At 32.5% G+C, this 17,206-nt stretch overlaps 2 protein-coding genes across 3 annotated transcripts; one reads left to right on the top strand and one right to left on the bottom strand.

Moving 5' to 3' along the window:
- The first annotated feature begins 7,275 nt into the window (after window positions 1–7,275).
- Window positions 7,276–11,455, top strand: LOC105116634 (leucine-rich repeat receptor protein kinase EXS-like). Its single transcript, XM_011014070.1, has one exon. The coding sequence runs from the start codon at window positions 7,565–7,567 to the stop codon at window positions 11,453–11,455; it is 3,891 nt and encodes a 1,296-aa protein (XP_011012372.1). The 5' UTR covers window positions 7,276–7,564.
- A 970-nt stretch (window positions 11,456–12,425) lies between these two features.
- Window positions 12,426–14,520, bottom strand: LOC105116628 (heat stress transcription factor B-2a-like). 2 transcript variants are annotated; one of them, XR_840567.1, is made up of 3 exons: window positions 14,089–14,520; window positions 12,780–13,870; window positions 12,426–12,693 (listed from the first exon to the last, which is right to left on the bottom strand). XR_840567.1 is itself a non-coding variant. In XM_011014064.1 (2 exons), exons 1-2 carry the CDS (start codon window positions 14,353–14,355, stop codon window positions 13,253–13,255), a joined length of 885 nt encoding a protein of 294 aa, XP_011012366.1. In that variant the 5' UTR covers window positions 14,356–14,520; the 3' UTR covers window positions 12,456–13,252. The 2 variants fall into 2 exon arrangements, 1 of the variants encoding a protein (XP_011012366.1); XM_011014064.1 differs by having other exon boundaries at window positions 12,456–13,870.
- Between the last annotated feature and the right edge of the window lie 2,686 nt (window positions 14,521–17,206).

Here is a 17,206-nt window from a genome sequence, read left to right as displayed (position 1 = left end):
ATAACTTAGTCTTTCTTATATTAAAGCTTTTAATTTATAGTTCTTTACAAGTGTTGACCATAGTTTTATTAAGATATTTGTTAGGTTTTTCTTAATTCCAATGTACTCATCTAGAAAAAGTTGAAGGAAACGAAAATCAAGGAACTAAATTATAGATTTTCGAAGAAGACTAGGCTTATGTTTGGGAATTGCATCCAAATAGACGCTAAATTATAACTAGGTTGAAAATTGAGTGGCTATAAGTAATTTACTCGAGCGATAGCGTAGTGTTCAAAAAAAAAAAACCTAGCCATCTAATAATTAGTTTAAAATCAAGTTAAGAAATTAATAATTAGTTTAATCACGAAGTAAAAAGATTCTCTTTTTTGGCTCATTCTCCTTTTTAATCAAATTAGAGAGGTGTCATCATCCCTGTGAACGTTCAACCAATGTTTAGAAACTCAATTTTTTTAATTAAATTTCATGTATATGGTGTTCTTCTGTCTAAGGTTGTTGACAGAGGTCTTTCTTTCTGAAGCATCCGATCTCTTCTACTCTATCCTTGTCACTTCCATTTCTGGTTTTTTCAGTGCCTTCTGTATATCAAAACTAAATCCATCTCTCTTATTCAGGTAAAAGCAGTTCATCTACAAGATTTTGTTTCATCCTTTTGTTTACAGGTTTGATTTTCAACATTTCTAGCCTTCTTTTGGGTCATCAATGAAGGCATCCCTGGTTTATCTGCTATGACTGTTATGCATGCAGGCGAGGTCATGATATCTAGTCCTACGATAATGTGCCAGACATGAATTGTTTCGATGCCGTTTAACCTCTTAGCTATCTTCATTCTTGGAGATTCAAGCCTAGCGTCGAAATCAAAAGCTTGGCATATGTCGATTTAATTGATCTCCAACTGGGCTGCCACAGACACATGCAGCAAGCCAGCAAGTGGGCAGTGGCTACTTTCTGCTAAATTCTGATATCTGATCTGATGTAAAGCAATGACTGTCAATGGGCGATGGGGCGTGTGTGTGTGACTAGTCCATTTTTTCTCAATGAGCTCAGCATTTTTTCTTCTAATGATGACAAGCTCAGACTTAAAATTTGTGGAATGATGATTCTTTCATAGTTATGAAACTGATATATTATGTTGATAAGGCAAAAAACGACTGATCCTGACATAATTAAACGAAGGGCCATTAATGCAAAGCCACTTCATTAATGCAAAGTCACTTCACAGCCATTGTCAATCTTCCATCTTTAGCTCATAATTTAAAGTTTCAAAATCTTTGCAATAAGGCCATTAAATTTTTCTTACAGCGATTAAAAAACAACTGTAAATTTCCCCCTTTTCATAGTTTTGAAAGCGTGCACGCATCTAAGCATTGATGCATGGGATTGGGAAAGGGATCGTTGCTCTTATTGCTCTTCTCTTTTCTCTCACTCAAACCAAAAACCATTAGTTAATGCTTTCTTTGCTTTTCTGAGAAAGCTTCAGTTCAGCTGACGTTCAAGTCCCGCACGCAAGGTTTCATGCTATGGAGTTGGTGTTCTCATTAAAGTGTGTAGTTGTTTATGTTTGTCCAATCACATCTTATAAATGTGATAATAATTATGATTTAAAGTATTTTTAAAAAATACATATAAAAATTATAAAAATTATTTTGACATCAATAATTTAAAAATATATATAAAAAATTAAAATTTTAAAATAACACAATTTGCATTCCGGCTCCAACTTTGGATGCAATGCCAATCATACCATGCAAAACCATGCCATTTTGGTACAAGTGATACTGTGATTGGATTGTTTGATGAGATCTTGGGATGAACTTGAAATCTAGACCGATATGGGAATGGACTAGAAATTGAAATCACTATCAACATTCTACGGATTAATTGAAACAAACGAACGTGGTGAAGTTTAGAAGTCCCATGAACATGAGGGGAGCCTTGTGACATTGAGAAATTTAGTGGGATTTTGGAAGTATATAATGTCATGAGCCTCCTCACCTAAGAATATATATATATATATATAACGGGAATTTGGAGTTTCCTCGTCATTGATTGGTGGGTTCTACATTTAATTAAACCCACATGAAATTTACCAATTTAATTATTGAGGGGTTTCAATAACCTGATTTTTGGTGGATTTATCTGTCTAACGAGACAAATAGTTCATTTATTTTTCTGTTAAATTTTTTTTTTCTTTAAATTAAATATTTGTATGTATTTTCAAGTCATTTAATATATTGGTGTTAAAAATAAATTTTAAAAAATAAAAAATATTATTTTGATATATTTTTAAGTAAAAAATACTTTAAAAAATAATATTTATCATAATATTAAACATGCTTAAAATATCATTAAAAATTTCTATAAGTCATGGGTCAAGTTAAGAAAAAAATTTAATGGTGTTTAAAGAGTAAATATAGATAATTATTTTATTAATTCACAATAATAAATAGATAAGAAAGAGAATCAAATCTAATATTTATAAAAAAAAATAAGAAAAATATTTTTAATGAGGCTGAAAAATATTTTTGTTTTCTCCCTTTTATTTAACTTTCTTTGTGTTTATCTCTCCTCTGAAAATCAATAAGAGTAATTTCTTTCCTAGCATCGTAAAATATATCGCATAAGATACTTGATTGGACTATACTTGGACAATTAACTTTATATAATTGAGACTAAACATCAAAGATTAAAATTTTAAAAGAAAACTGTAAAAAAATAAAATTCTTAGAAAAATAAGAATTTAGAAATATAATGCTTATCTAAATATCTAAATTAGGGGATTGACCCCTTTGTCTAATCCATGCATTTCCATTTGATTTTTTGAAATTGGGATGTAAAACTGAAAGGGCACAAATTCTCAATTATTATTATTATTTTTATTAATGAAGTTAATTTGCATATTCTTTGAAATTTTTTTAATTATAATACTAAGGTTAAATTATAAATTTATTTTTTAGAATTCATCAATTTAAATTTCATGAATTTTAAATTACTACAAAATTATATAATTATTAATTTTAAAATTTATAAAATTTATTAAAATATATACAAACAGGCTGGATGGCCGGATACCCACATAAAAAAAAATTATCAATAATTACGTGCACATTAACGGGATGGATTTTGATTCTTTGGCATGTCTCGCACTGAGCAATATACTCTGCGTCTCAGGAAAACTGGAAAGTAATCGATCATATGGTTACAATTTATCTGTGGGCTGGTGCCCAATACAAATAATAAGAAAGAAAGTTGACTGCATAAAAGTTTTCTGTCAAAACCAGCTTCGTTTTTCCTTTCCTTCATCAAACAACAGGTTTCTTAAGCCTAATTAAGCACCCCCATCATAACAATCTTGCTCGTCAGCTTTCCCCTAATACTTACTGATAACGTTTATTCTCTTTTCTTGACCACCAATTACGTTAATTTGTTCTTGATTTCTTGAATTTAATTTAGAGTTTTGAGTTATTGTACCATCGAGCTAACAGAAAAATATATTGTTTAGGTGATTTTTACAAATAAAATAACAATGTTTGAGACAAAAACTAAAAAAAATTCTTGGATTTAAGCTCTAATGTCACCAAATTTAGACCCAAGTAAAATCTCAGGTCCCATGTACAGATTTCAAACCCAAAAGAAGCATATGACATGGTTTTTACATAGAAAAATAAAAGGTAGGAACATAATTTTGAAATCTGGATCTGCCTAACAGGTCAACCTGGGACTCGACCGATCCAAACATGAGACCGGTCTGGATCTAAGTAAAAATCCATCTGCAAGTTGGCTCGAAAAAACCCGGTCGACCTGGGTAAACCCGACTAAAACCCAACCTCTTTTTTTTCATATGTATAGAGGTTAAATGACGGCGAAGATGAATGATGCATTGAAGATGCAAGCCTACAATTGCAAACAAAGAAAACCTAATAAAGAAAAACAATTTCAATCCTGAATTGCAGAAGAGCAGAAGACTCTTGATCCCTTCAATAAGGTTAAACTTTTGTTTCTTTTCATGAATCTCCTTCTTTCACTTTCTCTTTTCTTTATTCTTTGCTTTTTTTCGAACTAACAGATTAGGTATCGATTAACAGTTCTTGATTCAGTCATCAAAATTCAAAACTCCCTTTATCTCCCACTATTTTTTCAAAACAACCCCAAAATCATTTAAAAAAATAAGAAAACTTATACATTATCCGAATAAGAAGTGCACTTGGCCTTATTATGATCACCACTACTTTTCTTTCTCTTCCTTGTAACAAAAGAAAAACTTTGATGATTTAGTTTTTTTGGTGGTGGCTGATGGTATTTATTATTAGAAGAGTTTGAATTTGCGATGATAAGTCTTATGTGTTGTGAAGTAAACCTATAGTCATTAAAACACATAAGAAGGGAAAGATAAGTGCTACTAAAAAATTTCAAAATAGTTTATGTTTTAAAAAAACAAAAAGAAAGAAAAAACATGCTAAACGGTGGGTTATGGAATTTTCTTTTTTAAAAAATTAATGTATTGACAATAAGAATGAATTAAAAAAATATAGAAAAAAATATTATAATTACATAAAAATAAATTTAAAAAATTAAATTAATTCAAATTAATTTAGGTTAATTCATTTAATTTATAACCCAATCACTAGACCAGATCAATTATTAAAATTATCAACAATATATATAAGTTTCAATAATATAAAACAGGTGGGTCAGTAGCATAGATTAAGGATTTGTTTTTTCTGCAGTTTGAGTTATGTAATTATTAATATAATAATTATTTAAAATTTATATAATAGTAAATTTTAAAATTTAAAAGATTAATAGAGTTTCCATTCTTGCTTCCTGCGAAGAGACAACTCACTCCTCGGGCCTTTCCACTACACGATGCTCAGCTCACCATTCCCTCTCTTGCACGTCTCGTGTCTCATCTTGCACATCCATGATCCATGTCTCTCTCTTTCCCGGGGAGCATCTCAACATCAAGCACGGTACAGACATTTAGAACGACAAAAACAGCCCCACAAGTCCATAGCGACTCCCCAGATTTATTCACATGTACTTCCTCTGCATGCAGATTTGCAGACGGCAACAGAGGCTGCAACTTCCCTTTGAAGGTTACAGAGAGCTCAATTCTAAAGCTGTCCCTTCAAGGGGTTGTTTGGTCAATTCAAGATGTTATATGTTCCTTCCCCATGCACGAATCTTGAGTTCTGGACTTCCCTTCTCTGGAGAGAATATGGCGACAGATGAAAATATAGGGTTTTGTAGGGTCCGCTTGTTCAAGATTCTTAATAATTCGCAAGCATGGAAAAAATTGCAGTGATTAATTAGATGGTGTCTGTTCCTTTACAACCTTGTATCTTACTCATGATTGACCCGTAAGATATTGAAAAATTATAGTGATTAATTAGATTGTGTATGTGTTTTCTTTACAACTCTATATTATAATTATAATTTTAAAATTTGATAAATTTAGAATACTAGACCTTAAAAAAATTTAAAACAACATTATTTTAATTAATAAAAAAATTAATGGTTTAGTTTTTTTTTTATATATGTTTTCAAATTGGATGAAAACTTACTTCTTGATCGAGATTTTAAAACTATATCATATATATATATATATATATATATATATATGATAAATTATTAGTTAAGTGTTGGTATTTGAGGGAGAAATTGAACTTAATACCCATCATTATATGAAATTAATGTAAGAAACATAACAAAATTAAGGTAATTTATGCTCATAATTACATATTTTTTCTCTTTAAAGATTTTTTTTATTAACATGGATATTTAAGTCAACTTGTGTACATCTTGACTAATCATATGAATCTTAAAATTAATGATTATATAAGTTTTTAATGGCTATTTTATTAGCAACTATAAAGCTTGAATTCAAACCATATAAAAAATAAATTTTTTGATCCTATATTCTTATCACTAAACCATCTTAAATGAGTTGTGAATGATTTTTAAATGAGAAAAATAAGTAAATAACAATGAAAAAAATAAATTTTTAATGTGAATTAATGTTACTAGAAAATCTAAAAATAATGTATAAAAGTGTAGCATCATGTTAAAATTTTTCTTTTTAGAAAAATAATGATTTTTATGTTAATAATTTTTTTCAAAAAATAGGATTTAAGGTAATGTTGTGCAACCCAAATGGGTTGTAATTAGAGATGATATCAGTCGAAATTAATGAAAATCCAATACAATGGAGGGCAAAAAATAAGCTTTTGGTTCCTTGAACTTCCCCTCATGTTGATGATGCCGATTGAAACAAGCCTTGATCATTGGAAGCAGAAGAATTATTTATTCTTAGACTGTCGATTTTCAAAAAATAAAAATTCGATTTTCTAACCAAAAAGTTAATGCTATACCAACTATTTTATATTTTTTTGGATTTTTATGTTCAATTTATGATTCCAATATATGAAATGCACTCTTTTAATAGACAGCTCTACACTCAACACAACACCATTATTAACACAATTGCATGTTACTCTCATAGTTATAAAATTGGAATATTTTTTTAACAAAACTTTTTTTATTTTAAATTATTTTTACTTGTTAAAGAAAATGTTTGGAAATGTCTATCATTCCATATTATAAAAATATTTATTTTTTCTAGTTAAAAATTATTATTTTTATATATTTTGAATCATTTTAATATACTGATTTTAAAAATATTTTTTTAAAAAATAAAAAAAATATAATTTTAATATAAAAAATAATTTAAAAAATATATCAACCAAGCTAACACGGAAATATAATTTCCAACTATAATTTTGTGTATTTCTAACTATGACCGGATCATGCGTAAATATCATGAGAGAGTAAGACAAGGTACAATTCAACAAAATTTACCCTTTGCAGTTCACTCCTTGGAAAATAAAGCATCGTAGTGCTGAATTTTAATCAGCAACATTTATTTATCTGATATTAAATAAATGGAAAATGAATGTCATTGTGTTTGGTTGAATTATGTTTTTTAAAATATTTTTTATTTTAAAATATATTAAAAATTTAAGTTTTTTTTCTTGAATTATTTTATTTTTTAATGTTTTTAGGCTATTTTTGTATGCTGATATTAAAAATAATTTTTTTTAAATAAAATAAATATTATTTTAATACATTTCCAAACTCAAAATATTTTAAAAAATAATTATTATTACAATACCAATATTAACTTAGTATTTTTTATTTAAAATCTCATTTACTTTTCAGAAGTCAAATTAGATAGTAAATACTCCACACTTGGTCAAAATTAATTTGTCATTGAAACAAAAAGGACCGACGTAAAGTCTTATAATCACTATAGGGACTAGATTATAATCGGCTTAACACTCATGTCATGTGAGCTGCATGCATTTCTCAGTTTCTCTGACACCCACCCTCTCCCTCCCAAATAGCACCATGGCGTTTTAGCTTCTTCTCACTCTCACTGTCACCATTTACTGGTTACCTACTTTCAGCTTCTTCTCTCTCAAATGGGTTTTTCTTCTCAGCTCCTACCTCTCATTTTCTCCATGTAAAACCTAAAAAAAAAAAAAACCTTTCCTTTTTCTCTGCAACAATGGCAACTTTCTTCAAGCTTGTGTTTTTTTGCCTTCTAGTGCTGACACAGTCTCTCGTTTTGGTTTCGAAGTACACCGAAGATCAAAGCACTGATAGGAAGTCTCTTATTTCCTTCAAAAATGCACTAAAAACTCCGAAAGTCCTTTCTTCATGGAACATAACGAGCCACCATTGTAGCTGGGCTGGTGTTTCTTGCCAACTCGGCCGAGTTGTTTCATTGATTCTGTCTGCTCAGGGCCTTGAAGGCCCACTTCACCCTTCTCTTTTCGATCTTTCTTCCTTAACCGTCCTTGATTTGTCCTATAACCTTCTTTTTGGTGAAGTCCCTCGTCACTTTTCAAACCTTAAACGACTGAAACAACTTTCTCTAGGTGATAACCTGCTATCAGGCGAGTTACCGAGCGAGCTCGGTCTGCTGACTCAGCTCCAAACCCTACAACTCGGTCCCAACTCGTTCGCCGGGAAAATTCCTCCGGAGCTTGGGAGGTTATCCCAGCTCAACACTCTTGACCTCTCAAGCAGTGGGCTCACCGGGTCAGTGCCGCATCAACTCGGGAAGTTGATTGGGCTTCAGTTCTTGGACCTTGGCAACAACCTTCTGTCAGGTTCTCCTGTAACGCTCTTTAAACTTGAATCTTTAATATCCTTGGATATATCAAACAATTCCTTTTCTGGTCCCATTCCACCTGAAATAGGCAACCTTAAAAACCTTTCTGATCTTTACATTGGTGTCAACTTGTTTTCTGGTCCTTTGCCACCTCAAATTGGTGACCTTTCAAGACTTGTAAACTTCTTTGCACCTTCATGTGCAATCACTGGTCCTTTGCCTGAAGAAATTTCCAATTTGAAGTCACTAAGTAAACTTGACCTTTCATACAATCCATTGAAGTGTTCAATACCAAAGTCTGTTGGTAAAATGGAAAGCTTGTCAATATTGTATCTTGTTTACTCTGAGCTTAATGGCTCTATACCTGCAGAACTTGGAAATTGCAAAAACTTGAAGACTTTGATGTTGTCTTTCAATTCTCTGTCTGGGGTTTTACCAGAAGAGCTTTCAATGTTGCCTATGTTGACATTTTCTGCTGATAAGAATCAACTTTCTGGGCCATTGCCTGCTTGGCTTGGAAAGTGGAACCAAGTGGAATCACTTTTGCTTTCAAATAATAGATTTACGGGGAAAATTCCAGCTGAGGTTGGGAATTGCTCGGCGTTGAGAGTGATTAGTTTGAGTAGTAACATGCTGAGTGGGGAGATACCAAGAGAGCTTTGTAATGCTGTTGAACTCATGGAGATTGATCTTGATGGGAACTTCCTGGCTGGTGATATTGAGGACGTGTTTTTGAAGTGTACTAATTTGAGTCAGTTGGTTTTGATGAATAATCAGGTTAGTGGATCGATTCCGGAATACTTAGCAGAGCTTCCCTTAATGGTGCTTGACCTTGATTCCAACAATTTCTCGGGTACCATACCTTTAAGTTTATGGAACTCCCTGAACCTGATGGAATTCTCTGCTGCTAATAATTTCTTGGAGGGTTCTCTGCCTGCGGGGATTGGCAATGCTGTTCAGTTGGAGAGGCTGGTGCTTAGCAACAATCAATTAGGGGGTATTATCCCCAAGGAGATAGGCAATCTCACAGCTCTTTCAGTGCTCGACTTGAACTCTAATCTGTTGGAAGGGAACATTCCTGTGGAGCTAGGACATTCTGTTGCACTCACCACTTTGGACCTGGGTAATAATCAACTTTGTGGATCGATACCGGAGAAACTTGCAGATTTGGTTCAATTACATTGCTTGGTTCTTTCTCACAATAAGTTATCAGGGTCCATTCCATCGAAGCCGTCTTTGTATTTTCGTGAAGCTAGCATTCCTGATTCAAGCTTCTTTCAACACCTTGGCGTGTTTGATTTGTCACACAATAAGTTGTCTGGTTCAATACCTGAGGAGATGGGGAACCTCATGTTTGTAGTGGATCTTTTACTTAACAATAACAAGCTTGCCGGTGAAATTCCTGGATCACTTTCAAGGTTGACGAATCTTACAACCTTGGATTTGTCTGGAAATATGTTAACCGGCTCCATTCCACCAGAACTCGTTGATTCTTCCAAGCTTCAGGGCCTGTATCTGGGAAATAATCAGCTCACTGGAACCATCCCTGGGAGATTAGGTGGTCTGTGCAGCTTGGTGAAGCTGAATTTGACTGGTAATCAGTTGCATGGTCCACTTCCTCTTAGTCTTGGAGACTTGAAAGAGCTTACTCACTTAGATTTGAGCGATAATGAGCTTGATGGTGAGCTCCCTTCTTCTGTATCACAAATGCTGAATCTTGTGGGGCTTTATGTTCAGCAGAACCGGCTATCTGGGCCTTTAGACGAGCTCCTATCAAGTTCCATGGCATGGAAGATTGAAACTATGGATTTGAGTAATAATTTCTTTGATGGAAACTTGCCGCGATCATTTGGAAACCTTTCATACTTGACATATTTGGATCTTCATGGAAATAAATTCACAGGAACCGTTCCTGTAGAGCTCGGGAATTTAATGCAACTCGAATATCTTGATGTTTCAGAGAATAGGTTATCAGGGAAAATTCCAGAGAATATATGTGCCCTGTTTAATCTGTTTTATTTGAATTTGGCAGAAAACAGTTTAGAAGGGCCAGTACCGAGAAGTGGTATTTGTCTAAACCGGTCAAAAATTTCTCTCGCTGGCAACAAAGATCTCTGCGGGAGAATCTTGGGTTTAGATTGCAGGATCAAAAGCTTTAACAAGTCGTATTTTTTGAATGCTTGGGGACTTGCTGGGATTGCGGTTGGATGTATGATTTTCGCTCTTAGTACAGCCTTTACTCTGCGGAAATGGATTATGAGAGACAGTGGGCAAGGTGACCCTGAGGAAATTGAGGAAAGAAAACTGAGCAGTTTTATTGATCGAAACATGTACTTCTTGAGCAGCAGCAGATCAAAGGAACCTCTGAGTATCAACATAGCCATGTTTGAGCAGCCTCTTCTGAAAATAACGTTAGTTGATATTCTTGAAGCCACCAACAACTTTTGCAAGACGAACATCATTGGAGATGGAGGTTTTGGTACTGTATACAAGGCCACTCTACCTGATGGAAAGACAGTTGCGGTCAAGAAGCTGAGCCAAGCCAAGGCACAAGGTGACCGAGAATTTATAGCTGAAATGGAAACTTTGGGGAAGGTTAAGCATCGTAATCTTGTCCCATTGCTCGGATATTGTTCTTTTGGGGAGGAAAAGCTCCTTGTTTATGAATACATGGTGAATGGGAGCTTAGATCTCTGGCTAAGAAATCGAAGTGGGGCTCTTGATGTCCTTGATTGGCCAAAGCGCTTCAAGATTGCAACTGGTGCAGCATGTGGGCTAGCTTTTCTCCACCATGGATTCACCCCCCACATCATTCACAGGGACATCAAGGCCAGCAACATCCTAGTTAATGAGAACTTCGAGCCCAGGGTTGCTGATTTTGGCCTGGCCAGATTGATCAGTGCTTGTGAAACTCATGTTAGCACTGACATAGCGGGTACATTTGGCTACATACCACCAGAGTATGGTCAGAGCGGGAGGTCCACTTCAAGAGGCGATGTTTATAGCTTTGGTGTAATTCTTCTTGAATTGGTGACCGGGAAAGAGCCAACAGGACCAGATTTCAAAGAGGTTGAAGGGGGGAACCTAGTTGGTTGGGTGTCTCAAAGGATTAAGAAGGGGCAGACTGCTGATGTTCTTGATCCAACAGTTCTTAGTGCAGATTCCAAGCCAATGATGCTTCAAGTGCTGCAGATTGCTGCTGTTTGCCTGTCTGACAATCCAGCAAACAGACCTACTATGCTTAAAGTGTTGAAGTTCCTGAAAGGGATCAGAGATGGGTAGGTGTAGATTATCTGTGTCTGTGATCATATAAAGTTTGTTCTTAATAACAACCCCTTAACATGTTTAGAAAAGAAATCTGTTGGAATCTGCAGCTGCAAAAGCTAGTCCAGTTCATAATTTCAATTCAGATTTTTCTTTTTCAATGTTACAAGAAATGTAGGTTGCGCTTGGATAATCATCTGAGACATTATATATATATATATAACTATTTTGTTTTTTTTTTTTGTTTTTTGAATAATAAATAACAGCTTAACAATGAATATATGATTACTGAAAACTCAGTACATATGGTTTAAATATATAAATTTACTACTTAGGATGTGAATATGAATTTACCATTGCTATCCTGAGATAGATACATAGTAAATTCGCTGTTCAGTTAGTTAGAGGCGGGAGGTATTCTGTCATACACATGAAGTAATTATTGATACTTGTAGTATAGAAAAGAAATAAACACTAGAAAAAAGAAACAAGGGAAGGAAACTATAAAAAATAATTTTCTATTTTAATCATTTCTTGGTGATATTAAATATGATTTTCTATTTTGTGTTTATTTCTCAAAATATTTATAGCTTGAGCACCGATAAACTTTCCGATAGAGACATCAAAGCAATAAAAAAAGAATCCAATTTTATTTCATTTTATCTTTTTCATTACTACAGTTTTGTTGATCTCCAACATGAAGGGTTTTTCTAAAGCTGTGGCTGTGGCTTTTTCCACAGCTACAAGTTGTAGAAGCGAATGTAATATTAGCTTTTAGGCATTACCGAACACTTCATAACTCTGCTTTTGAAAGAAAAGCTATGGAAACTAAAAAATAAAAAATCCCACACGATGCACTTATTACAAGGAATACAGTAATTTTTATTCTAGGGTGTTTTTTTAATATACTTTTTTAAATTAATAATACTTTATTATTTTTTTAATAATTTAGTATGCTATATTATAAAAACAAAAGTATTTTGATACCTTTTTAATCCAAAAGTACATTATAAAAACATTTTACACCACATCGAACCTTTATAACAAAAACATGCACAAAATCCAATACAGATCTAAGTTTCCAGCTGGCGTATCGCTGAAATGACTCATTAAGCTGAGATTACCAAATTGACTTGTGTAGCTATGCTTCTATGTTCATGCAATCTTAATTCATATTTCCTTTTACGCAGATTTCCCATTCTTTTTGGTATTCATACTGGAATGCTTGCCTGCAAACTTCCTATGTGTTAATCAGCCTGAAACGCATATAAATCTAACTAAAATTCCATACATCATCAACAGTAATCAATTAATATTCCAGGTAAATTCCAGTTCCCTCAACCTGAGCGTGTAGCTGACAGTACCACAAGCCTATCAGCACAGATCTTCATTCATTTCTCACACCTCCCAGGTTGGCTTTTCCCCTCAATCATCACAGCACATAATCAGCATCAGCATCAGATTCCATGATGGAATCTCCAAGGAAAGGCGCTGAAAAGTAAAGAATAAAAAATAAAAAATCTTACTCTTGCAGATAGATTGGAAGTAAACATTTTGATTCAGGATCATCTCCATCTACACCGATCTAGTCCATTCATGCTAAACAGTTGAATCTGTGTTTACAGGCTAAAACCAAATCATTACATAGCAGGACCGAGCCGGTCCAAAGATATTGCAACTCCACAATCAACAAGGGAATTCCACTCAATCATCATTATAACAATATAGAGTGATAGCCTGGGATGGTACTTAGTGCTCCTCTATCTCATAATAATCCTAACAACTCTAATTCTATCAATCGCACATCTTTTGATTTCACCTATGGCATTGTTCAAGCCATGGTGCATCTTGATCACCACCACCACCATTACTATTTCCATCTTGACAACCATTAGTCTCAATTTTCAACCCACCACCACAGCCAGGTTGCCGCAACTGCAACTGCATCCCATCCTCCTCCCCCTCCCCCTCCTCCATATCTCCACTTCCTTCCCTCCCTCTCTTCACACCAACCTCCACCCCAAAGATCCTCGCCCCCTCCTGTTCTTCCTCCTTCTTTGGCAACAAATCCAACATCTTTTTCACACCCTTCCCCTCTCGAGAATTTGCATAATTCGACACCAAACTAAAAATATTAGCACACAAACTCTTCATCTCTGTCAACTCCCCTTTTAGCTGTACATTCTCCTTCCTCAACCTCTCATTCTCATCAATCAAATCCACCGACAACCCCGGCGAAGAACTCCCCGAAATCACTTGCTCATCCGAAGAAGAATTTGACGACGTTTTCACCATGGCCGGAACCACCGCCACCGGTGCTGTCACCACCGCCGGGATTTTCCTCCTTTGTATATTGGCTAACAAATTTTTTTCTCCTCTCCGAAAATTTTCATTCGAAAACTCCCATCGATCCGGTACTACCTTCCTAAATCCCTACAAATAACCATGAAATAATAAATAAATAGAAATTATACAAAATTCAGCTTGATTTCTATTACAATAATAATAGAAATTATGCAAAATTTTGTCTACTCTATCAAAAAAAAAAAACTAATAGAAATTATAAATTTAACAACTTCTATTATTTTTTTATCAGATAAAAACTCTGGTAAATTCAATAAAAAAAAGAAAGAAAATAAAGCAAGGCATACATAAGTGTTTAATTGTCGAACGAAGCTTGAGAAATTATTATGCTTAAAATATTTAGGCAGCAAATCTCTGGCGAAAACGGTTGGATCCCACACTATAAAAGAAGATCCGTCTTCATTCCATGAAACGACATCGTCTATCGTATGATCGTCAACTATTTGATATGTTTTTGTTAAGAATGGTGTTGGTATTGTTCTTGATGTTTCTCCTCCTCCTCCGGTTGTTGGAGTGTCTGTACTGTTTTGCTCCACCAGAGGCGGTGGCGACATGGCCGTGGGATAAAACAGAGAGTTGAGGATTAGTACGGCAGTTCTAGAAGATTCGGTTTTGTCAAGGGGATTTTCAGGGGAGGAGAGGAGAGGAAATAATGGAGAGAGAGGAAAGAGCAGGTACGTTACGTTTCTTCGAGAAACTTCCGTGTAATTAATCGAATTACTAAAAAACCTAAATATAACTGTATTTCCTTTGTGGCTTCTAGAAGATAGTTTCTTTTTATTATATAATTTATTTTGTAAGACAGTCATGTATATTTTTTTTTTCTAGAGGATATTTTTTTTGTTATAATAATCATATTTAAATTTTAAAAGGTTAATGTTGAACCTCTATGAACATGTATCCTTATTTTTATGCTCAAAGAGTTTATGTAATATTTTTGTATTTATATGATTTTTCTATCTAATATGTTTGTTATCATTAGGCGTTTGTCTGTTTTTGCTACTAATATTGTTAAATAATGACAAGTGTTAAGTGAATACATAATAAAATATTTTAATTATGTATATTTTAATACTTAATTATTTTGATTCTTGTATTTTATTTTTATTTTCCAAATAAATCTTGAAGTAATTTTTTTTAAATTTTTTTAAGTTTACAAAATACCTAAAACATGATTGAATTTAAACTTAATTTTGGTAAGTAAAAAAATAATAATCTTATTAGTGTTATTATCACCAATCTTAATATGATAATTCAGGACATAATTTAATTGAGTTTTGTGTTAAACTACTTAGAAATTTGATTAAGTCAAATTGAATTAATTCAAATAAAATCAAGTTAATTTTTTTTTGAAATGTATACTTTTAAAATAATATTATTTTAAATTAATTTCGTAAACATGAAAGTCCAACCATGAGAAGAGGGGATGGAACTAGAAAATTATGCATGGGGGTGGGGGGGAGGGCGTGCCTGGAGGTTGGGAATTTCGAAACTATAGGCAGCCGAAATTCAAAGATATTATCTCAAGGAAAGAGATAATATTCAGAATAAAAACATGTATTTTGGAGTAAATACTGAAATGGGTGCTGCTTTTTTTTTTTTTTTTTTTTTTATCATCGTAGACTTGTTTTCGAAGATTTAATATAACTTCAAAGAGAAGACTTTGAAACTTAGAAAATAATTTCTAATGAATCTCTTGAGTCAAATTTTTATATGGTTGTTTTTTAAAATATTTTTTATTTATATATATTTTAAAATAATATTTTTTTTATTTTTTAAAAATTATTTTTAATATAATTTAAAAACACAAAAAACATATTAATATAAAATATAAAATATAAAAATTTTAAATATTTTTAAAAATGCTTTTAGAACATAAAAATAAACAGGACCAATTATTATTATTATTATTTTTTAAATTAACGTGGGTATTCGGGTTAGTTTACGCGCACCACAACTAATATCATGAGCCCTAAAGTTAACGACCATGTAAGCCTCTAGTGGCCATCATATAAGCAATCAAGAACTCGAACCTGAAATTACAGAGGAGAGCAAACCCCTTGATCCAAAAACAGGACCAATTATTATTTTGATAGGGTGTGGTAATGTGGTTGTAGTTAATTATTAAAGTATTTTTTATTTGAAAATAAATTAAAATATTATTATTATTTTTTAAAATTTATTTTTAAATTTATATATCAAAATAATCTAAAAAAATAAAATTTATTTAAAAAAAAAAACAACATGACCACAAAAACAAACAGCTTGAAATAAAACGAGATGAGAGTGATTGTAGTTTGATCATGATAAATGAATGCATACTGCCCCAAGTTTGTGAATATTATCCTTCATAAATTATTATGTAATAAGTTTAATATTCTTTTTATAAAAATGAATGTACAGATAGAGTATTCATATATTCGGAAAATATTTTACCCTCTCATTTATTTAGAAGTGACCTTCGTAACAAATATAATTAAAATTGATGAATGAGGCATTATAGTTCTCTTTATAATTTTTTTATTCACCGTTATAATATAATATATGAAATTTTATTTACCTTTAAATTAAAGGTATTTTTATATGGTTTTTTTAAGCTAGATTTATTTGAGAATATTTTGATTGATTCAATATATTTATAAACAGTTAAATAATCAAAATACCCCCAAGTAGAGATATTTTAATATTTTAAACTTTTCTTTAACTCTTCAATATTTTTCTCTACCTTTGAGAATTCTACTGATGGATCTTCTGTTCCATCACCCAAAGATGGCTCCCTTTTTGGCTATGATGTTTAGGGCAAGTTAATACACAAGAAAAGACCACATTCTATGTAATATTGAGAAGTATAGCTTAATTCCTTAAATTTTAAATTTATTTTATAAAAATTATCAGTTTAAATTATATAAATTTTATATACTTATTAATTTTAAAATTAATAAAAATAATTAAAATACACACAAATGAGCATAAATATTCACATTAATTTAAATAAAAAGGATGAAGCAGTAAGTAATGATCTTCAATCTCAATCTGTGCGAGTCAATCGCCTTATCATCACTCTGTATTATTATTTATCTTGGAATATTGGCCTGCCAAATGAACAGCAATACGATCTTGTTACATGACCAATATGTTTTTGGCAGATTGCTATTTGTGAAAGTATTCAGTGCCTACATGGTATCATATGATCCACAAACTTAACAAATGGCCAGCATTTGTGCCTGACGATCATGTCAGCAGCCATTTCTTCCTTCCCCTTCCGTCCGAGAAGGGTAAAGCATCATAGTTTTTAACTTGATTTGATGTTGATTCAATACAAGTTCAAGTGAATTCATCCGGTTATTTTAGATTAATATAATATTTTTATTTTATAAAAAAATAAATGATATTATTTTAAAAAAA

Source organism: Populus euphratica, unplaced genomic scaffold (genome assembly GCF_000495115.2).
Source record: "Populus euphratica unplaced genomic scaffold, PopEup_1.0 scaffold1000.1, whole genome shotgun sequence".
Lineage (NCBI taxonomy): Eukaryota > Viridiplantae > Streptophyta > Magnoliopsida > Malpighiales > Salicaceae > Populus > Populus euphratica.
Note: the sequence above shows the minus strand (reverse complement) of the source record. Positions and strands in the feature narration are given on the sequence as shown.

Coding starts and splice junctions, on each gene's coding strand:
- LOC105116634 (XM_011014070.1), top strand. CDS start 7,565: ATGGCAACTTTCTTCAAGCTTGTGTTTTTTTGCCTTCTAGTGCTGACA.
- LOC105116628 (XM_011014064.1), bottom strand. CDS start 14,355: ATGTCGCCACCGCCTCTGGTGGAGCAAAACAGTACAGACACTCCAACA. Junction 13,871..14,088: donor TTCGACAATTAAACACTTAT/GTATGCCTTGCT, acceptor GGTTATTTGTAG/GGATTTAGGAAGGTAGTACC.